Genomic DNA, 21,223 nt, shown 5'->3' on the forward strand with positions numbered 1-21,223 from the left:
ATGGCGGGCAGCCCAGCTGGCATCTCTCAAAGGGGAGGGCCCAGGCCAGCCTGATGCCAGGCTCTGGGATGAGGCAACAGCTGGCACTGAAGGGGCATCAGATTAATGGTTGTGTGCAGGGGAGTGAATCAAAGGGCAGAGCTGGGGACACTGAGGGGCAGGACTGGGTGTTTCCTTAGTGTGTAACTAGAGCCAGGTGAGTTCTCACTGCCGTGGTCCCCCACTGGATGCTGGTTTTTCCTCCCCCTCCATCTCAGCTCTGCTTGTGTCATACACACGCAGGCTGTGTCTAGACTGGCCAGTTTTTCTGGAAAATCAGCCGCTTTTCCGGAAAAACTTGCCAGCTGTCTACACTGGCCGATTGAATTTCAGCAAAAGCACTGACGATCACATGTAAGATTGTCAGTGTTCTTGCAGAAATACTATGCTGCTCCCATTCAGGCAAAAGGGCAAAACTTTTGCGCAAAAGGGCCACTGTAGACAGCTTAGATTTCTTTTGCGCAAAAAAGCCCCAGTCGCGAAAATGGCGATCGGGGCTTTTTTGCGGAAAAGCGCGTCTAGATTGGCACGGACACTTTTCCGCAAAAAGTGCTTTTGCGGAAAAGCGTCTGTGCCAATCTAGATGCTCTGTTCTGAAATTTTTCCGTTAAAAGCATTTCCGGAAAATCATGCCAGTCTAGACATAGCCGCAGTGCTTGGGAGCTGGGAAGTGTTTCCCTTCAAGTGCCCACAGCAGAGCTGTTCAGTGATTCTAGAGGTGGGGCATCTCCAACTGGTCCCTTTGTCTATTTTTCAAAAGGAGGCCCTGGATATTTGACCCAACACTTGTTGCTGCTAAAACCAGTCTCCAGACCATGTTATGCCCCCAGATCACTGTGGCTTTCAGCCCTTCAGGGGTGGGACACAAAGCCGACACTTTCTGGGAACCAACCAACCCTCTATAGGGAAAATTCATTTTAAAACCTGGTGGATAAACAGTCAACTGCTGTGTGGCCCTAGCTGTGATTCTGGTGCCCCCCTCACATACATGGTCCCAGCCGTGCCAGGGAGCAAGGCCAGGAAACACTCAAAAGTGTCTGCAACAATCAGTTTAATTGCAGCTGGGATGACAAAGCACAAAATGATTGCTGCTGGCAGCCAATGACAGTGGGTGAAGAGAAGGGAATGTGGGTGCCTTGGCTGACTGGTGCTGAATTGAACAGGTCTGGACCCTTTTGGGTATAACCTCAGGTCAGGAGTCCTGGGGGTTTGTGAAGTTTGGTTTGCGGATAATCAACATCCCTGGGAGGAATTTAACCCTTGAGTTACTGAGACAGGCTGTCCCCTGAGAGAGTCCTCGATAAGGGATCACTCTGGGGCTGGCTGGTATCCAGAGGGAACAACCACATGGATCCTGTTACAAGCGTTATGGCCAGAACGCACCACTCAAGGAGGCCGATTGTGCAGCCCCTACCACTCTGTTTAAAGCTGCTGTTTGTCCCCTCCAGAAGAAGGGTAAAATGCTGAGGAGAGCAGGCTGCTGTGGGCAGAGATATGACTGGAGGGTGGAGAGGGAAGGGGCGGTGCAGGAAATTGGGTGAGGTCTCTGGCAGAGTGAGGGGAGGGTGACACAGGGACGATGGAGGAGTTAGCAAGTTAGCAAGGCAATACACGGAGCAGGCTGCCCCAGGGAATGCAGGGGAGGAAGAGCAGAGCAGGTGCAGGTGAATACTTAGATCATTGAGCTGTTGCTGGGGTGTCCCGCAGGGAAAGTGGGGTAGGGTGGTGCTGTGTGTGTTTGGGGGCAGGAGTCTACAAAGGAGGGCAGGCTATGGAGCTGGACAGACCCTGTAAAGCTGGGTGTGGGGCTGTGGGAGAGGGGCAAGTCCCTGAGGCTGGAGATGGGAGATGTTAGTGGTTCCACTTGGCCTAGCAGTGATCCACAGACTTGCTCACCCCTCCCTTATCTAGTGCTCTGGGCCGCTAGGCTGGGGAGTCACCTGCTGCCCTGGGGGTTAGCATGGGGGCTCTGTCCACTGCTGTGTTACATTGGATGTAGTGGCAAAGGCTGGGCTGGCGCTGAAAGCCCTCTTGTTCCTGCAGCCTTTGCATGTGGAAGTTGTCCACGGCCACGTTGCAGTAGCTGGGGTAGCCTAGTGAATGGAGCCGCTTGGCCATCACGTTACTCAGCACCCTGTTGTAGCCGCGCCCCGGGTGTTGGGGCAGAGTGTAGCCATGCATCAGGGCACCAAATGCATCTGAAGCCAACCAGCTGACAGGGCGGCCGGTGGCATCCAGGAGGCAGGCACTGGGGAAGTGGTGAATCAGGCTGGCCAGGTATTTCCTGCTCTTCTCGTTCCCCCCAAGAGCCACGTCTCATTCAGCAGGTCGACATGGGAGACATCCAGGGACGAGAGTTTCACAGCCGGGTCGACCCTAGGGGGGCAGAGAGCAACAGGGCGGAGCCCGAAAGGTCAGGGATGGGGACTGAGACCCCAGAATGACGACACTGGTCCGACGATCTTGAGGCTTTAAAAAAGTATGATTCTGTATTGCTGGTCTCCCTTGAGAGCTGATCTCCCCTGGCCCCAACCCTGCCAGTGCTCTATGATTTATTATGGTGATAGCCACCCCCGTCTCCTACCTCCTCATCGGGGCATATCCCCCCCATATAATCATTCTGCCCCAGCCAATCATTCTGCCCCCGTACAGAAATCTCAGCCCTGTGCCCAGCCTCACAACCCCCCCTTGGCACCTCCTGGGTTCTTCCTCCCCTCCCTGTCCTGTGGGGGCTGCTGCAGGCTCCCCTCTGCTGTTCCTAGGCCAGCTGTCCTAGAGATGGGGGAGCAGGCACACTGTGCTGTCCCATTGCTCACAACAGGGGAGGAAAAGGAAGGAGAGGAACTGCCCTGGGATACTGAGCAATTTCTGTTCCCATGAGAAGGTGTCATGCTACTGCCGGGCCTCTTACTACAGCAGCTTTGATTGGCTGCTTTTCCCCAGTATGTCCTGTGGGAGAGGCGGCCAGTCAGACTGGGCTTTCACACACACACCCGCCCAAGCGGTGCGGAATTCTCATGATGGTATTTGTAAGCCGGTTTCAGACCTGGCCAGACTTGTGGGACTCGGGAGGGGAAAGACAGAATCAAGTGATGAGGTGAGGCGCTACCTTGCTTGGGGGATAGAAATGGGACCCAGAGTCTTTCTCTCCTGGGGGGCAGCTCTGATCTGGCCCCAGCACATGGGATATCTACTGGGCCAGGGGTGGGAAATGGGATGTGGGGACTTTCCCTTTATACCCACATGACGGCAACACTGCCAAATGTCCCTTCTTGTTAGAACTGAGCACTTCCTTCCTCCTTTTGGGAGAGACCCCCCCCCCACTGCCCACATCACCCCCTGGGTACCTGCCCCTCCCTGGGTCCAGGTGAAAAGCCAAGTTCTGAACAGGCTGTGGGCAGGGCAGGCTCCTCTCTACCCTGGGCCAGGTGAGACGTGGTGCAGGGATGTGAGGAGCGTGGCCACTCAGCGCCTTCTGGGTTTCCTGGCAGAGGGCAGGGCCCTGTGCAGGTGCTGAAAGGATCTTGCCACCAATGGGAGGTCCCAGCCCATGGCCACACTCCCCAGTCCCTGCGGGGTCCCTGAGGGAGGCTGGGCTCAGCGCCAGTCCCACTGGGATTCTGCTGGTGGCAACAGGACCCCAGTGCTCCAGGCCCTGCATGGGGAGCTGCCAGACAGAGCTTGAGCATCCAAGTAGCCTGCTGGCCAATGCCCCCACCTCTCAGCCTGCTCCCTGCTCCACCACGCTCCACTCCTCCCCCAGTGCCTGGCTATGGAGCCCTGAGGCACAGGCAGTTACTGACCGGATCTCAGGCATGGAGCTGGGATCGGGGTGGAAGTAGGTGAAGTAGCGGTACACGTCCAACTTGGCCCCCTTGGTCTGGGCGATGTCCCTGGAGGCCTCGTACAACCCGTCACAGAACCCTGTAGGGGGCAGTGATGGGCCGTGAGCCATGTGGACCATAGGGGAATGGTTATGAGAAAAGGGCCCATACATGTGGGGAGCCCAGCCTGGCACAGGGGGCCGGAGTCTGAGCTACCAAATCCACCTGCCCCAGGCTTGGGGCTTGGAACAGGACAGGACAGATGCTCAGTAGCTGGGGGGCTCTCCCTGGTGGTGTGGGCCCCACGTTACCATGGATGCAGAAGGCCTGGTTCCAGTTGATGGCACTGCCCAGTAGGGCATGGCAGGCGCCCAGGTCCCGGTAGTGCACTGCATACGTGTTGGTGTAGAAATCAGAGTCATCCGATGCCACCTGCCGGGGGACACATGGAGCCAAAAGGGGAACTCCTATGGAATAACTGATCTGCCTCCGTGCCTTTGCAATCCTGGCCCCTTCTCTGGGGTTCCCTAGAGGTGAAGGGCTGCATATCTCAATCCCAGCCCCCAAACCAGTCTTCCCCCTGAGGGCCCTAGAAGAGGAAGGGTCTAAATCACATTCCTGTCCCCTCCCTGAGCCAACCTGCATCCCATTCTGGGCCCCTATAGAGGCAAAATCCCAGGTCCCATTCCAAGGTGTTCTCCCAGATGCAGAGCTGTGGCTGTGGGGCTGCACCTCTCTGTGTGGCCGGATAAGGACAGCTTTGAATTCGGGCCATGAATCCATCAGCACCTCGTGTCCAGCCAGGTTCCCGCGGTTTATGTTCATCACGGCACTATGGACCTGTGAGAGACAGAGACAATCCTGCGCTCCCAGAACTGGAAGCCCAGTCTCCTTCACTCATGGCAGGATCGAGCACCGCTTGGAGGTATTGGGGGTCAGAGGCAGGGGAGGGGCTGCAGTTCCAGCTTTCCCAGCTCTGTGAAGAGCCTCCCGATGTTTATTGAGGGGTTTCAGCATCTTGTGAGCCCCTACAAATTGGGGGAGATTTTGCCCTTTTGAAAAATATCCTTTGTCTTCCATTACTGCCTATGGGGCTGACACCACAGGCTGCCTTTAGTGAAGATGGTCGCCACCCGTGTTCCCTGTAAGCTGTGCATTTGTGCAGCCACTCAGGAGTAATGGAAATGCGTCCCATATGGTTAGCAGAGAGCCCACAGGTAGGGGCTCAGTGCACCGGGAATGGCCCGAATTGCGCACCAGCTGCTGTAGCCGGGCCGCGCATACACCTTGCGCCCTGGGTGCGGGCTCGCGCACCCTAGGGGGGCGGACCTGTGCTCCCAAGGGGGGCGGGCCCGCTCACCACGGGCGGGGCCGCGTATGTGCTGTGCACCCGGGGGCGGTGCCATGCACCCGTGCCCAGGGTGCCAGAATACCTTGGGCCAGCCCTCGGTGTGGGGAATGTGAATAGCAGTGAGGAGACGAGGCTGTGAGGGGTGGGGAGGGACAGTGGAAGGCACTAGGGGTTGGGCTGAAGGACAAGAAGGGAAAAGGGGGATGGGGACATGGGCCGCGCTGTTTCTAGTCACCCTGGGTTCACTCTCCTAATTTTTGGGTCAGACCCTGCTGTGTGGCTTATATCACAGGGGAAATCCTGAGTGTGTGTGTGTGTGTGTGGGGGGGGGACAAATGGACTGTTAAGCCCCCCCCCCCCCGCCTCCACACACACACACACACATTTGAACCATGTGAAGGGCCTGGAGTCATGAAGGGAGCCAGAGTGACCAGCTTGCTAAGCGTTTGGCACTGAATCCGCCTGTGCAATGATTGCTTCATATGGCAAGAATCTACCGTATGATTGACTGGGGGGGACGTCCCGCTGGCTATGCTGGGTGAGCAGCAGAAATAGGTTCTGGGTTTGGGTTTTGGGAGACAGGAGGTGTGGGTGGGGATGGGGTAATCGAAAGAGCAGCCAGAGCGGGAGAGGGTCCTGCCTGCTGCCAGCCAATCCCTGCCCCATCCCTGGCAAGAGAGAACTTTCTGCCTCACTCCCATTACTATCCCAGGAGGTGCCATGTGGGGGGAAGGCAGGTCCATTTCACCAGCAGAGTCTCAGGCAGGCTCCTCCGCAATGTCCCCTCCAGCAGCTGCAGCTTGGAGGAGCAGCTCCGGAGCAGCATCTCCGGTGGGGACGGGCCCTCGGCAGCTTCCAGCAATGACTGCGCAGGGGACGCCCTGGGAGGCAGGGAGACATCAGTTCCCTGCAACCTCCCTGCTCCCACCTCCCTGGAGACTCACAGGGTGTCTGCAGCCTCCCAGACCTGCCCAAATAGCAAATCCTATTGGCTGACCCCACCATAACAAACCAGGCGGATGCAGCTCCTGTGCCTGGGTGTTGTTCACACTATTGCACCAATGGCTGTTTTCTCAGAGCAGCATTTCCTGAGGGTTTTCCTCTCCCCTACGGATCAGAACTTCCCTGCAGTTAATCCTGGAGCTTTTCACTTTAAAAACCCCGTTACATGAGAATTTGCACAAGTGTCACTTGGACGTTCCCAGACCCAAGCAGTGGTGGGTCAGGACCTCGACTGGACAATTCCCTTTGAAGAGAGAACAAACCTTCCCACTATTTCCCCCACTTTTTTGAGCTGTGTTTGCCTGGGTCAGGACCCTCCCATAACGCACCAGTCTGGGTGCAGCGCCCTGCTCACCATAGACCCTACAACAATAATACGTCCTGTGTGACCCCAGGGCAGGACTAGGCAGGCCTAGGGTGGCCCCAGTAGCTCCCACTCACCTGGGCAGTCTTAGCGCTGGGATAAGGTGCAGCCCCAAAGAAGTTGGAGATACAGAGAGCTGGAGGAGCAGAGAGGTTCCTGCTGGACAGCAGCTGGTTCTGTCCCTGCTGGTCTCTCTCTTGGGGGCTGTTGTAATATTTTATCCCTGAGCAAATGAACCATTAACAGAGTCTGTGCCTGGCTGGGAGCCGGGACAGTCACGTCCCTGCCGTAGCAAGGCAGGGTCAGGCTCCTTCCATGGGCAGAGGGGGAGAGGTGATTTCCTGGGGCCGGTGGAAAGGAATTCTGAGGAGACGTGAGTACGGCCAGGAGTGGGGCGCAGGCGACCAGCTCAGCTGGCTCCTCTTGAATCCTGACCCACGTCCTCGGCGATCTCAGCTCTGGGCTCCCCCATGGCAGCTCCTGCCTCACTCTGTCTCTCTCAAACAGAAGCCTTCGCTATCGTAACCGTAGCCAACCTGGTGCTCAGCTGGCGTATTGTATGAAATCATTCAGCAGCTGCTTTGCTGTCTCCAGATCTCCGGCCTGGGACAATCCTGCAAGTACGGGGCCCCTGAGCAGCGTGACGGGTCCATGGATCTCGGTGGGTTGGCATCCGCAGGAGTGCACCCATGTCGATGATGCAGCTTGGGACAATAGCTGCATACACCTCAGTGGGTGCTCACAGCCCCCCTCATCTGACCAGTACTCAGGAGCCTGTGCCATGCACTGAGCCTGCCTGTTCTCAGCTCCTCACCCTACTCTAGTGGTGTGATTTAGGCGCATCTGGTCTGCGCTCTGCTCCCTGCCAGCAGCACAAGGCTTCTCTGGATGCTGGCTCACACTGGGGGCAGGGAAAGTAGATCAGACACCCCCTAGAGGGCAGGGTCCCCCAGATCCCAGCACACATGGGGGAGACAAGTGTTCATATACGAATGTAGTTGTGGCAATATGGCCTATGAGCTTGAGGGCTAAGAGTACTCGAATCCTGTGATTGCCCCGACAGGTATCTATTCGCAGCGGTATTGACTGAAACCTGACCACAGGTAGAAACGCTCTTTCTGCCTTGGAGTCCAACCTCGCCACAATGAACTCTAAGTATTGGGTAGGGAGCAATATTGATTTGCCCTCATTCCCTACTAGTCCGAGAGACTGGAAAGTTTGTGTGGCGGTGGCTAGCTCTCTGCCTACCTTCGAAGGCGATCGGGCCTTCATAAGATAGTCGTCTAGTTAGGGGAATATGATCACCCCGTTGAGTTGCAGATGAGCACTGATAACTGAGAGCACTATTGTGAACACTCGAAGTCCGAATGGAAGGACCCTGTATTGATAGTGATTTTTGCTGACAACAAACCTGAGAAACCACCTGTGTGCGGGGTGGATCGTAACAGGGAAATAAGCCTCCTGTAGGTCGAGAGCAACGAACCAGTCATTCTGCTCTAAGGCTGGGATAACTGATGCAAGGGTCACCATTTTGAAACGCTGTTTTTGAAGATATTTGTTTAGTTGCCTGAGATCCAAGATCGGTCTCCAACCCTCGGTTTTCTTGTGAATCAGGAAATAAGGGAATAGAAGCCTTTCCCTCTGAATTCGTGCAGCACTCTTTCTACCACGCCGATATACAGCAGATGATTTATTTTGCATGGTTTGGGGGGGTTGTAGGTGGGATAGAGAGGAAGGGTATGACATAACCGGTTCTGATTATCTCTAGGACCCATCTGTCGCTGGTAATGTTTGTCCAGTGCTGGTAAAATAGGCGTAGGCGACGGTGAAACAGCGGGATGGTAACCGGTCAGACTGGTTGAGTGCTCCCAACCAAGCAGTCAAACCTGCTGCCTGGTATTGGGTTGGTTTTGTGGATAATTATTCTGATTCTGATGCCTGCTGCAACCTGGAGGAATGATGCCCTTCACATGACAACTGCAGTGACAGTGGCCCTGGCTGCAGTGTCTGCTATGTCAGCCGCTATCTGTAAGCTGGTCCTGGTGGCAGCGTAACCATCCTGAACAATAGCCTTCAGAATGGGTCTCAGATTCAGGTAGAGACTCCATGAGGGTTGTCAGTTCTGAGCAGTTGTCGAAATTATGCTTAGATCAATGTGCCAAATAGTTGGCTATTGGGAGAAGAAGTGTTGATGATGTACACACCTTCCTTCCAAATAAATCCAGCCTCTTTGAATCTTTATCTGATGTTTGGCCTCTATATTGTGCCACCCATGCTCTTTGTCGTTCCGCATCAACCACCAAGGAGTTGGGGAGCGGGTGGATGAATAAGAACTCTGATCCCTTGGGGGGACAAAATATTTCTTGTCCGCCTTCTTGTTAGTAGGCAGTACTGATTCTGGGGTCTGCCACAACTCATTGGCGACTTCCAATATGGCCTTATGTAGGGGAATCGACAGTTTAGGAGAATGAGATGTCTCGAGATTCTTGAATGCGGTGGTGTTTCCCTTAGATTTCAGTGAGCTGCATCTCCTGAGAGAGAGCTACTCTTTTGAAAAGCTCTTTAAATTGCCTGAGATCATCGGGGGAGAGGTATCCCCTGGTATAACCACCTCGTCCGGTCAGGATGACGATGGATCAGTAGGCGATATCTCAGGCTGGTGTGTTTCCTCCAGTAGGGGCTGCCCTTCTTTTACGTAAGTCTGGGTGGAGGAGCGGGGACCTTGAGTCACGTCGGGAACAGGGCGGGTCAGTCACTGGTGAGTATCTCACAGAGGAATCATGTGTCCTAGATCTAGGAAGTGATCTGGACGAGCAATGATAGGAGCCGTGGTATGGCAAATGAGTTCTATAGCACGTACAGTTCTTGTATGGCTCCTGATAATTATAGGAGGAACAAGATGGCAAGCGGTCGGTGCCGCCCTTGGCATTGGTGCAGGTTTGGCTCGAGCGGAACTTGTTGGTGCCGACAGCGCTGACATACCGGGAATGGGATTTGACTGTGCCAGAGACGTCAGTGCCAATAAATGGTATGTGGTTGGCACCGAAGAGCTGGATTTCACTGATTTGGACGTGCTGTGTGCACCGTAGACACACCTGAAGTGCCCGGTTTACTGCCAATGCTCAATCTTCCATGCGAAGTAGCAGGTAGAGAGCAGGTTTTACCTACCAGCCCTGTGCTCTTGGGAGCCAGGGAGTGACATTTATGGAAAACCATCCTCCCCCCCTTCCCCTAAGCCTTTGCTAGAATCAGACAAAGCAATGAAAAGGCCAGGGAAGACACACCTCAACTAATTAAGGAAACACCCCAAGCTCATCTGCATTGAAGATAGAACCGATTAGCATACAGAATGGAGATCAGCTCTTCCACTGCAGGAACCGCAGTGAACTATGGGATACTGAAAGCAGAGAAGCACTGCCTGATGGGAAATCTCTTCTCCAGATGCTAATGAACCTCGGCCTACTCACACCCAAATTAGTCATTATCAGACCAATTCTAGTAACGATCCTATTGACATCCCAAATGCTGAAACTGCCTAGTTTCATTGTGAGCTCCTTCAGGGAACATCACCCATAAGGAGGGATGACCAGTTTCTATTGTCTCTCCTCTTGCTCTTTGAACTATTGTCCTATCCCTATAAAACTCGTATCCTTGCCCCAAGAAAAACTGTTCTGATCCTGGATTTAAACTGCATTAGTCCCATTGAGACTTCTTCATCTCCTGTCTGATCATGCTGGGGGCTCTGCTCTGCTTGTCTCCTGCCCTCTGGATCCCCAGCTACCATCATCAGCTGGGAACCCCGATCAGTGCAAGCTCCACGGAGTGGTGAGCTCTCTCTCTCTCTCTCTCTCTCTCTCTCTCTCTCTCTCTCTCTCTCCCCCCCCCATCAACTACCTCTCTAGGCATAGCCTCCTGACCCTGCCCTGTCTAAACTGTTATATGGTTACCTAACATTTGTGATCAGTTTCAATTGAGATTTAATATTGTAACTGACTTCATGAACTGGGCTTGTTTAGTTTGGAAAAAAGAAGATTAAGGGGGGACATGATAGCGGTTTTCAAATATCTAAAAGGGTGTCACAAGGAGGAAGGAGAAAATTTGTTCCTCTTGGTTTCTGAGGACAGGACAAGGAGTAATGGGCTTAAAGTGCAGCAGGGGAGGTTTAGATTGGACATTAGGAAAAAATTCCTAACTGTCAGGGTGGTCAAATATTGGAATAAATTGCCAAGGGAGGTGGTGGAATCTCCCTCTCTGGAGATATTTAAGAACAGGTTAGATAGACATCTGTCAGGGACGGTGTAGACGGAGCTTGGTCCTGCCTTGAGGGCGGGGGGCTGGACTCGATGACCTCTCGAGGTCCCTTCCAGTCCTATGATTCTATGATTCTATGATTCTAACTGTTTGATATCTATTCACTACTCAGAAATAAATAACTTTCATTGTTAAGCTGGTTGCTTCTCTCTCTTTCTCTTTTGCTCAGTTTTCCTCAAGGGGTGTTTTGGCTTCCCCATTCGCTCTGCAACAACGCTTCTTGTACCCAAGCTAAAGATCCCTGTAGTGCTCAAAATCCTGTGGGGTTTGCTCATCGTGTGGTTCATAGAATCATAGAGCAGGAAAAGACCTCAGGAGGTCATCAAGTCCAGCCTCCTGCTCTAGGCAGGACCAATTCCAACTAAATCAACCCAGCCTGGGCTTTGTCAAGCCAAGACTTAAACACTTCTAGGGATGGAGACTCCACTACATCCCTAGGTAACCCATTCCAGTGCTTCACCACTCTCCTACTGAAATAGTTTTTCCTAATATCCAACCTGGACCTCTCCCACCACAACTTGAGACCATTGCTCCTTGTTCTGCCATCTGTCACAACTGAGAACAGCCTCTCTCCATCCTCTTTGGAACCTCCCTTCAGGAAGTTGAAGGCTGCTATCAAATCCCCCCTCACTCTTCGCTTCTGCAGACTAAACAGACCCAACGCCCTTAGCCTCTCCTCATAGGTCATATGCTCCAGGCCTCTAATCATTTTGGTTGCCCTCTGCTGGACCCTCTCCAATGCGTCCACATCCTTTTTGCAGTGGGGGGTCCAGAACTGGACACAATACTCCAGATGTGGCCTGACTGATTTACCAGTGAATGATTGTGGTGGGAAAGTGGAGATAGGGAAGTGCTGAACCTGGGGGTGTATGAGGATGGCAGCTTAAAGTGCTGTTTAATTCAGCCCATTGAGTCCACAGGCAGATGAGGGTGCAGTGTGGCATTGCTGTCAAACCCAGCCAGCTGAGTCCAGGGACATATGAGGGGGTCAGCTTGTGAGTGCTGACTACCCAGTCCTCTCAGACGTGCTCTGTTAGTGGGTGTAAGTGTCTGTGTGTGTTGCTAAGGTGGGAAGAACCCCATCCTGAGGAATCTAGTTCCTGCAGGAAAGCTCCAGTGGGAGGGGGAATTGGCAGCAGGGAGAATTCAGCTCCATATGAGAGCACAAGTAAGCACAAGCAGCACACTGATAGAATTGTTAACCTTCCCCCAGTCCCATAAGAGTAACCCTAATACATGAGCATACCCCAGAGTATTGGAAAAATCTGATAACACGGGTCGGAGACGGCTTCCTCTTTCTTGGTGGGGCGGCAGTTGGAGAGGACGCCCTTCTTTTTTGTGGCTCTCTTGATGGTCTCGGGGGGAGGCAGATCCTTGAGGCTGAAGGGCCTTATCGAAGAGGAACATCCTGAGCCTCATCGCTCTAGCTGTAAGCTTAGAGCAGTGAGGGCATTTTTATGGAACATGGCCCTCCCCCAAACAACGAATACAGGAGGAATGGCCATCCAAGGCCTCGCAGCAGGCCTCACGTTTTTTGATTCTTGGTGAACAAGGCATTATTGTAACGTAACTTCGACTTCACTAAACTTCACTTTTAACTTCGTCTCTTTTTTTTTCTTTTTAACCAGGGAGAAGGTGATGAGTAAGAGGGAAGAAAACTGAAGCTTAGCAAGTAAGGGCAAGTAACGTCTGGTAACTACTTTAAACTGTAACTTTTAACTTTAATGTGATTTTTTTAAACTAGGAATGGAAGGAGAAGGTAAGTATAAACTGAGCGAACCAGAGATAAGAAACAAGCTTGAATTCCTCACAAACAGGAGAGTTCCAAGGAGAGAGGTTTCCTCCGCCTGCAGCCTGAGGCGGTTCAGAGGAACTGGTTCAGACCAGACCGAGCAGCGTGAAAGGGTGCGAACGCCGTGAGACACTCCCCTCACACGTGTGGTCCGGCCGGACTACTGCTGCGAAAAATCTCCATCCTCCGGCGCCGGGGCAAACCAACCACCAAGAGTGGAGCACCCACGGGGACATCACTCAAAGAAGAACGAGCTGTTCCCGCTGTGACAAACTGCACCTGCTAACTCTTATGGTTTGAGGAAACTGTACCTGAAGGACAGCAAATTATTCAGGCAACGCTTAAACCAGTAACAACGAAATAAATTCCGTGAGTGAGGGTTTGAGGGGGGGGGGGAATTCGCAGGCAGAGGAAATAGGGTTGCAGTGACCTGGGGCTGAAGCAAAGGTTGGGGGAATATGGGGATATAAGTGGCATTAGGGGGTTCAGGTGAGGGAGCTTGATATCGGGAGGGGTGATATGATAGTGGCAAGGAAGGGGCAGGAGTATCTTTCTTCTAATATGTGCTCTGAGTTTGGGAGGTTCTGGGCTTTGGGGGTGTCTGGGGCCACACTCAGAATCCCGCGGTCCCTCTGCCTTAAGGGGGATCTGACCTGCTCTCCATGCCGCTATACAGGTGCCAGAATCTCCTGTTCCCTGGCCCTTTACAGGGGTGTCTGAACACTTCTCTCCCCTCATGTGTGCTGGGATCTGGGGGACCCTACCCTTTAGGGGGTGTCTGATCTACTTTCCCTTCCCCCAGTGTGAGCCAGCATCCAGGGAAGCCTTGTGAGGCTGGCAGGGAGCAGAGCGCAGACCAGATGCGCCTAAATCACACCACTAGAGTAGGGTGAGGAGCTGAGAACAGGCAGGCTCAGTGCATGGCACAGGCTCCTGAGTACTGGTTAGATGAGGGGGGCTGGGAGCACCCACTGAGGTGTATGCAGCTATTGTCCCAAGCTGCATCATCGACATGGGTGCACTCCTGCGGATGCCAACCCACCGAGATCCATGGACCCGTCACGCTGCTCAGGGGCCCCGTACTTGCAGGATTGTCCCAGGCCAGGGATCTGGAGACAGAAAAACAGCTGCTGAATGATTTCATACAATACGCCAGCTGAGCACCAGGTTGGCTACGGTTACGATAGCGAAGGCTTCTGTTTAAGAGAGACAGAGTGAGGCAGGACCTGCCATGGGAGAGCCCAGAGCTGAGATCGCCGGGGACGTGGGTCAGGATTCAAAAGGAACCAGCTGACCTGGTTGCCTGCACCCCACTTGTGGCAGTGCTCATGTCTCCTCAAAATTCTTATTCACTGGCTCCAGGAGATCGTGTCGCCCCCTCTGCCCATGGAAGGAGCCTGACCCTGCCTTGCTACTGTAGGGACATGACTGGCCAGGCACAGACTCTGTTAATGGTTCATTTGCTCAGGTATAAGATGCTAGAACAGCCCCCAAGAGAGACCAGCTATTGTCCAGCAGGAACCTCACAACTCCATGACCTCCCTGTCCCTCCAACGTCGTTGGGGCTGCTTCTTCTCCCACCACTGAGACTGCCCAGATGAGTGGGAGCTACTGGGGCAACCCTAGGCCTGCACAAACCTGCCCAGGCATGGCAGGAGCCACACAGGGACAGACAGGATGTATTATTGTTGTAGGGTGCCTGGAGAGCAGAACGCTGCACCCAAACTGGTGGGTCTTCCACTTGACGTCCTGACCCACCGCTTGGAACGTCCAAGTGACACTTGTGGAAATACTCATGCAAAGGGATTTTTAAAGTGAAAAGCTCCAGGATTAACTGCAGGGAAGTTCTGATACGTAGGGGAGAGGAAAACCCACAGGAAATACTGCTCTGAGAAAACAACTATTGGTGCAATAGTGTGAATAATGCCCAGACACAGGAGCTGCATCCGCCTGGTTTGTTACAGCCAATAGGATTTGCTATTTGGGCAGTTCTGGGAGGTTGCAGACACCCTGGGTATGTCTACACTACCCTCCTAGTTCGAACTAGGAGGGTAATGTAGGCGTACCGCACTTGCAAATGAAGCCCGGGATTTGAATTTCCCGGGCTTCATTTGCATAAACTGGGCGCCGCCATTTTTCCATTTTTCGTGGAATGAGGAGTAACGGTAGTTCAGACTAGGAAGCCTAGTCCGAACTACCTAGTTCGTGCCCCATATAGCCACGCTGCACGGGGTTCGAACGAGCAGGGATTTAAAAATGGCGGCGCCCAGTTTATGCAAATGAAGCCCGGGAAATTCAAATCCCGGGCTTCATTTGCAAGTGCGGTATGCCTACATTACCCCGCTAGTTCGAACTAGCGGGGTACTGTAGACATACCCCCTGTGAGTCTCCAGGGAGGTGGGAGCAGGGAGGTTGCAGGGAACTGATGCGTCTCTGCCCCCCAGGGCGTCCCCTACTGCCGAGGGCCCGTTCCCACCGGAGATGCTGCTCCTGAGCTGCTCCTCCAAGCTGCGGCTGCTGGAGGGGACATTGCGGAAAAGCCTGCCTGAGACTCTGCTGGTGAAATGGACCTGCCTTCCCCCACCACGCGGCACCTCCTGGGATAGTAATGGGAGTGGGGCAGAAAGTTCTCTCTTGCCAGGGATGGGGCAGGGATTGGCTGGCTGCAGGCAGGACCCTCTCCCGCTCTGGCTGCTCTTTCGATTACCCCATCCCCACCCACATCTCCTGTCTCCCAAAGTCCAAACCCAGCACCTATTCCTGCTGCTGCTCACCCAGCATGGCCAGTGGGACACCCCCCCCCAGCCAATCATACGGCAGATTCGTGCCACAGGAACCAATCATTGCACAGGCGGATTCCTTGCCAAACACTTAGCAAACTGATCACTCTGGCTCCCTCCATGACCCCAGGCCCATCACATGGTTCAAATGTGTGTGAGTGGAGACGGGGGGGGGGCGGGGGTCAGAGTCCATTTGTCCCCGCGCTCACACACACACTCAGGGTCTGCCCTGCGGTATAAGCCCGGGGGCCACACAGCAGGATCTGACCCAAAAATTAGGAGAGTGAACCCAGGGTGGCTAGAAACAGCGCGGCCCATGTCCCCATCCCCCTTTTCCCTCCTTGTCCTTCAGCCCAAGCGCTAGTGCCTTCCACTGTCCCTCCCCACCCCTCACTGCCCCTTCTCCATGCTGCTCACTGGGGTCACGACCTCACTGGGGTCACGATCCCCAGATCCCCAATCTCTGGCTCTCAGAGCCTGGGACAACCAGCTTCCCTGGCCTTGGCCCACTGAAATCATTGTGAGGTGGCAGCCAATGTGCCCTCTAATCTTTTCCTTAAAAGGGCAGATTATTTCTATCCAAGTGTAAAATAATTACTATGTGCACTGAGGCATGTGGGAATGTCACCACCTGTAGAAACAAGCCCCTAGCCGTGGGCTCTCTGCTAAACATCTGGGAAGCATTTGAATTACTCCTGAGCTGCCGCACAAGACCACAGCTTACAGGGAACACGGGTGGCGACCATCTTCACTAAGCGCAGCCTGTGGTGTCAGCCCCATAGGCAGTAATGGAAGACAACAGACATTTTTCAAAAGGGCAAAATCTCCCCCAATGTGCAGGGGCTCACGAGATGCTGAAACCCCTCAGTAAACATCAGGAGGCTCCTGACAGAGCTGTAAAAGCTGGAACTGCTGCCCTGCCTCTGACCCCCAACACCTCCAAGTGGTGCTCGATCCTGCCATGAGTGAAGGGGACTGGGCTTAATGACCCCTTGAGGTGCCTTCCAGTTCTGGGAGCCCAGGATTGTCTCTGTCTCTCACAGGTCCATGGTGCCGTGATGAACATAAACCGCGGGAACCTGGCTGGACACGAGGTGCTGATGGATTCATGGCCCAAATTCAAAGCTGTCCTTATCCGGCCACACAGAGAGGTCTGCCCCACAGCCACCATGCTGCACCTGACCCGGGGGAACAGTGTGAAATGGGACCTGGGGTGTTTCCTCTGTAGGGACCCTAGAATGGGAAACAGGTTGGCTCAGGGAGGGAACAGGAATTTGATTTAGACCTTTACTCCCCTGGAGCCCTCGGGGGAAGGCTGGTTTGGGGGCTGGGACTGGGACATGCAGCCCTTCACCTCTAGGGAACCACGGAGAAGGGGCCAAGATTGCAAAGGGGGGCAGGCAGATCAGTTATTCCATAGGAGTTCCTCTTTTGGCTCCATGTTTCCCCCCGGCAGGTGCCATCGGACGACTCTGATTTCTACACCAACACGTATGCAGTGCACTACCGGGACCTGGGCGCCTGCCGCACCCTGCTGGGCAGTGTTGTCAACTGGGACAAGGCCTTCCGCATCCACGGTAACTTGGGGCCCACACCACCAGGGAGAGCCCCCCAGGAACTGAGTATCTGTGCTGTCCTGTTCCAAACCACACGATCTTACCAGCCTCGAACCCACAGTTCCCCCAAAATTCTAAGGATGTTCCCAAGAGCAGTATAGGGGCTGGCGTACGTGGGGCAGCCCCTTACCAGATATGGGCTCAAATTGGTTCACCTGTCAACATTCCCTTCCATGAGGCCTGGGGCAGGTGGGTTTAGAAGTTCAGACTCCTGCCCCCTGTGCCAGGCTGGGCTCCCCACATACATGGGCCCTTTTCACATCACCCTTCACTCCCCTGTCCTCAGGGCTCCATGACGGGCTGTACGAAGCCTCCAGGGACATCGCCAGGAGCAAAGGGGCCAAGCTGGACGTGCTCCGCTGCTTCACCTACCTCCACTCGGATCCCAGCTCCTTGCCCGAGATACAGTCAGTGTCTGCCTGCGCTGCTGGGCCCCACAGCGAGGGGAGGAGGGGGGATGTTGGAGCAGGAAACAGTCTGAGAGGCAGGGGCACTGGCCAGCAGGGCACTGGGATGTTCAAGCTCTGGCTGGCTGTTCCCCCTTTGGAGCCTGGGGCACTGGGGTCATGGTGGTACCCACAGATTCCCAGTGGGACTGGCACGGAGCCCGCAGGTTCAGGGGAGAGTAGCCATGGACTGGGGAGATCCCTTCAGCACCTGCACAGGACCTCTACCCTCCTCCAGGAGACCCACATCCAAATGGCTTCTGTGGCACCAATAGGGCCCTGCCAGTGGCACCAGGCACCTGACACCCCTCGCAGCACCTGGGTACTGAGAGGCCAAGCTCCCCCCATTCCTGCACCACATTGTGCCTGGCCCAGGCTAGAGAGGAGTCTGCCCTGCCTTCAGCCCGTTCAGAGCTTGGATTTTCACCCTAGACCCAGGGAGGTACCTGGGGGTGAATTGGGGAGTTGCGGGGAGGGTCTCTCTCAAGAGGAGGAAGTGCCCCGTTCTAGCAAGAGGGGACATTGGGCAGCACTGCCACCGTGTGTGTAAGAGGGGATAAGCCCCGCCCATGTCCCATTCCCCACCCCTGGGCCAGCAGATCTCCCTGTGCTCGGGCCAGATGAGAACTAACCCCCCTTGGGAGAAATGCCCTGCAATTTCCATCCCCCCAAAGGCAACCGCTCACCTCTCTGTTTGGTTCTGTCATGAACCCCTCTGAAGCCCCCTAAGTCTGGCCTGGTCTAGAGCCGGATTTCCAAAGCCCATCAAAGGAATTGCCCCACCTGGGGTTGGAGTGGGGCAGCCCAGTCTGATTGGCTGCCTCTCCCACACAATGTCTTGCAGAGGAGCCAATCAAAGCTGCTGCATTGAGAGGTCCCTGCCCCTCTCCTTCCTGCAGTAGCGTGACACCTTCTCATGGGAGCAGAAATTCCTTAGCATCCCAGGGCAGTTCCTGTCCCTCCTTCCCCTCCCCTGCTGTGAGTGAAGAGACAGCACAATGTGCCTGCTCCCCCACCACAGGAACACCTAGTAAGGGCAAAGGGGAGGCCCCAGCAGCCCCCACAGGGCAGGGAGGGGAGGAAGAATCCAGGAGGTGCCAAGGGGGGGCTGTGGGGCTGGATATAGGGCCGAGGGTGCCTGTGCAGGGATAGAATGGATGGTGCAGAAAGATACGCTGGCGAGGAGATGGGGGGTGGCTATCACCATAATAAATCATAGAGCACTAGCAGGGTTGGGGCCAGGGAAGATCAGCTCTCAAGGGAGACCAGCAATGCAGCATCGTATTGTTTTAAAAACCTCCTGACCTTTGGCCCAGTCATCATTCAGGGGTCTCAGTCCCCATCCCTGACCTTTGGGGCTCCGCCCTGCTGCTCTCTGCCCCCCTAGGCTGGACCCGGCTGTGAGGCTCTCGTCCCTGGATGTCTCCCATGTCGACCTGCTGAATGAGACGTGGATCTTTGGGGGGAACGAGAGGAGCAGGAAGAACCTGGCCAGCCTGATCCGCCACTACCCCAGTGCCTGCCTCCTGGATGCCACCGGCCGCCCTGTCAGCTGGTTGGCTTCAGATGCGTTTGGTGCCCTGGGGCCTGCCTACACTCTGCCCCAGCACCGGGGGCGTGGCTACAATACAGTGCTGACTAACATGATGGCCAAGCGGCTCCATTCACTGGGCTACCCCAGCTACGCCAACGTGCTGGTGGAGAATTTCAACATGCAGAGGCTGATGGAGCGACAGGGCTTCCAGCGCCAGCCCAGCCTGTGCTACTTCATCCTCCACAATGCAGTACTGAACAGAACCCCCACGCTAACCCCCAGGCCAGCAGGTGAGTCCCCAGCCTAGTGTCCCAGGGCAGCTCACATGGGAAGGGCAGACAAGTCTGGGGATCACTGTTAGGCCAAGTGGAACCACTAACATCTCCCACCTCCAGCCTCACAGACCTTGCCCCTCCCCCATAGCCCCATGCCCAGCCTTACAGGGTCTGTCCTACACTTCTGAACCCCATATCCTGCCCTCCTTGGTGGACCCAACTCTCCACCCCATACACACAGCACCCCCACCCCACTTCCCCTACACTGCTCCAGCTCGCTTCCTCTGCCAGACATCCCAGTAGTGACTCAATGTTCTTGCAGCCAATCAAGCTAAGTGTCCACCTGCCCCTGCATCTGCTCCGCTCCTTCTCCCCTGCTTCCCTTGGGGCAACTTCCTCTGTGTATTGCCACTCTAACCCCTCCATCTGCAATGTGTCATCCTCTCCCCAAACTGCCAGAGACATCACCCCGATCTCCCTCTCACCCTGTCCCTCTCCACCCCCCATCACATCTCTGCCCCGGTCAGCCTGCTCTCCTCAGCTCATTTCCCTTCTCCTGATCCGGACAAACAGGAGCTTTAAACATGTGGTAGTGGCTGCAAAATCAGCCTCCTTGCGCTGTGAGTTCTGGCCATAACACATTAGCACGGGATCCATGTGGTTCTTCCCCCTGGATAGCAGCCAGCCTGAGACTGTTCCCTTATTATGGACTCCCTCAAGGGACAGCCTGTCGCAGTAACTCAAGGTTTAAATAGCTCCCAGTGATGTTGATTAGCCTCAAATCAAACTTCACAATCCCCCAAGTCTCCTGGCCTGAGGTTACACCCAAAAGTGACCCAGACTTGGTAGATTCAGCACCACCAAGACAAGTGCTGTCCACTTAACTCCACCCACTGTCTGTCATTGGCTGATAGCAGGAACCATTTCCTGATTTGTGATCCCTGCTACAATTAAACTGATTGTTGCAGACACCTTTGTGTGTTTCTCGACCTTGCTCCCTGGCACGGCTGGGACCATGTATGTGAGGGGGCACCAGAATCACAGCTAGGGCCACACAAGAGTTTTGCATTTATCCACCAGCTTTTAAAATAAAATGTTCCCTGTAAAGGGGATGTTTGCTCCCAGAAAGTGTCGGCTTTGTGTCCCACCACCAAAGGGCTGAAACTCACAGTGGCCTGGGGGGGTGACCTGATCCGGAGCTTGGTGTCTGCAGCAACAAGAGTCAGGTCAGATATTCAGGGCTTCCTTTTGAAAATCACCCAAGGTAGCTGCCCCAACTCATTTCTAGAATCACTAAATAGCTCCGCTGGGGGCACTTGAAGAGCAAGCACCTCCCAGCTCCCAAGCACCGGGTGTGTATGACACAAGCAGAGCTGGGTTAGAGGGGAAGAGGAAACCAGCACGCAGTGGGGGAGCACGGCAGTGAGAACTCACCTGGCTCTAGTTATACAATATGGAAACTCCCAGTCCTGCCCTTCAGTGTCCCCAGCTCTGCCCTTTGATTCACTCCCCCGCACACAGCCATTAATCCGATGCCCCAACAGTGCCAGCTGTTGCCTCATTGTGACAGACCGAGCTGGTCTGGGCACAGCAGAGGGCGTCCGCTCAGGGCAAATTGCTCAAATTCGGGACTCCTTACAGCCCCCAGACTGGAGACCTTCCCAAAGAGGCCCACAAACTAGTCCCACAGAGCGCTTCAGCTGCCTGCCTGAAGCCTCACGAGCAACACCCTTCCGACACCCCAGCAATATCCGTGCCCCAGATGGCCCCAGGCCTCATACACAGGTGGGGGGTCTTAGAACCCAATCCCACCTACCCCGAACAAGTTCTGTCCGGTTCCAAGAAACCAGCCACAGATCCCTGGTCAATTTACCCTCCGGATTGTACCC

The 21,223-nt window shown here is 54.7% G+C and overlaps 3 protein-coding genes and 1 pseudogene across 4 annotated transcripts in view; 3 read left to right on the top strand and 1 right to left on the bottom strand.

Annotated features, from left to right (window-relative positions):
* Positions 1-1,073: 1,073 nt before the first annotated feature.
* LOC112546493 (glycine N-acyltransferase-like protein 3) lies at positions 1,074-6,055 on the bottom strand (annotated as a pseudogene). Its single transcript, XR_016349718.1, has 5 exons — positions 5,963-6,055; positions 4,596-4,703; positions 4,175-4,295; positions 3,843-3,963; positions 1,074-2,415 (listed from the first exon to the last, which is right to left on the bottom strand). The product of XR_016349718.1 is annotated as a glycine N-acyltransferase-like protein 3 (transcript).
* Positions 6,056-6,722: 667 nt separating this feature from the next.
* Positions 6,723-21,223, top strand: part of LOC102449608 (glycine N-acyltransferase-like protein 3) — a 73,751-nt gene continuing 59,250 nt past the window's right edge. The window contains exon 1 of the mRNA XM_075928534.2: positions 6,723-6,768. The gene's annotated coding sequence lies outside the window, so the exon portion shown is untranslated. The remainder of the gene's footprint in view (positions 6,769-21,223) is intronic.
* LOC149524385 (glycine N-acyltransferase-like protein 3) overlaps positions 6,874-21,223 on the top strand; it is a 29,846-nt gene continuing 15,496 nt past the window's right edge. The window contains exons 1-3 of the mRNA XM_089778841.1: positions 6,874-6,953; positions 7,088-7,241; positions 12,520-12,563. The gene's annotated coding sequence lies outside the window, so the exon portion shown is untranslated. The remainder of the gene's footprint in view (positions 6,954-7,087; positions 7,242-12,519; positions 12,564-21,223) is intronic.
* On the top strand, positions 12,859-20,303 carry LOC142829273 (glycine N-acyltransferase-like protein 3). The gene is made up of 6 exons (XM_075928540.2): positions 12,859-13,052; positions 15,128-15,242; positions 16,507-16,614; positions 16,920-17,040; positions 17,366-17,486; positions 18,913-20,303. The coding sequence occupies exons 2-6, from the start codon at positions 15,165-15,167 to the stop codon at positions 19,364-19,366; spliced, it is 882 nt and encodes a 293-aa protein (XP_075784655.2). The 5' UTR covers positions 12,859-13,052; positions 15,128-15,164; the 3' UTR covers positions 19,367-20,303.

Source organism: Pelodiscus sinensis, chromosome 5, assembly GCF_052426305.1.
Source record: "Pelodiscus sinensis isolate ZL-2025 chromosome 5, ASM5242630v1, whole genome shotgun sequence".
In the NCBI taxonomy this organism is placed as follows: Eukaryota; Metazoa; Chordata; order Testudines; family Trionychidae; genus Pelodiscus; species Pelodiscus sinensis.

Coding starts and splice junctions, on each gene's coding strand:
- LOC142829273 (XM_075928540.2), top strand. CDS start 15,165: ATGCTGCTCCTGAGCTGCTCCTCCAAGCTGCGGCTGCTGGAGGGGACA. Junction 16,615..16,919: donor TTATCCGGCCACACAGAGAG/GTCTGCCCCACA, acceptor TCCCCCCGGCAG/GTGCCATCGGACGACTCTGA. Junction 17,487..18,912: donor AGCTCCTTGCCCGAGATACA/GTCAGTGTCTGC, acceptor CTGCCCCCCTAG/GCTGGACCCGGCTGTGAGGC.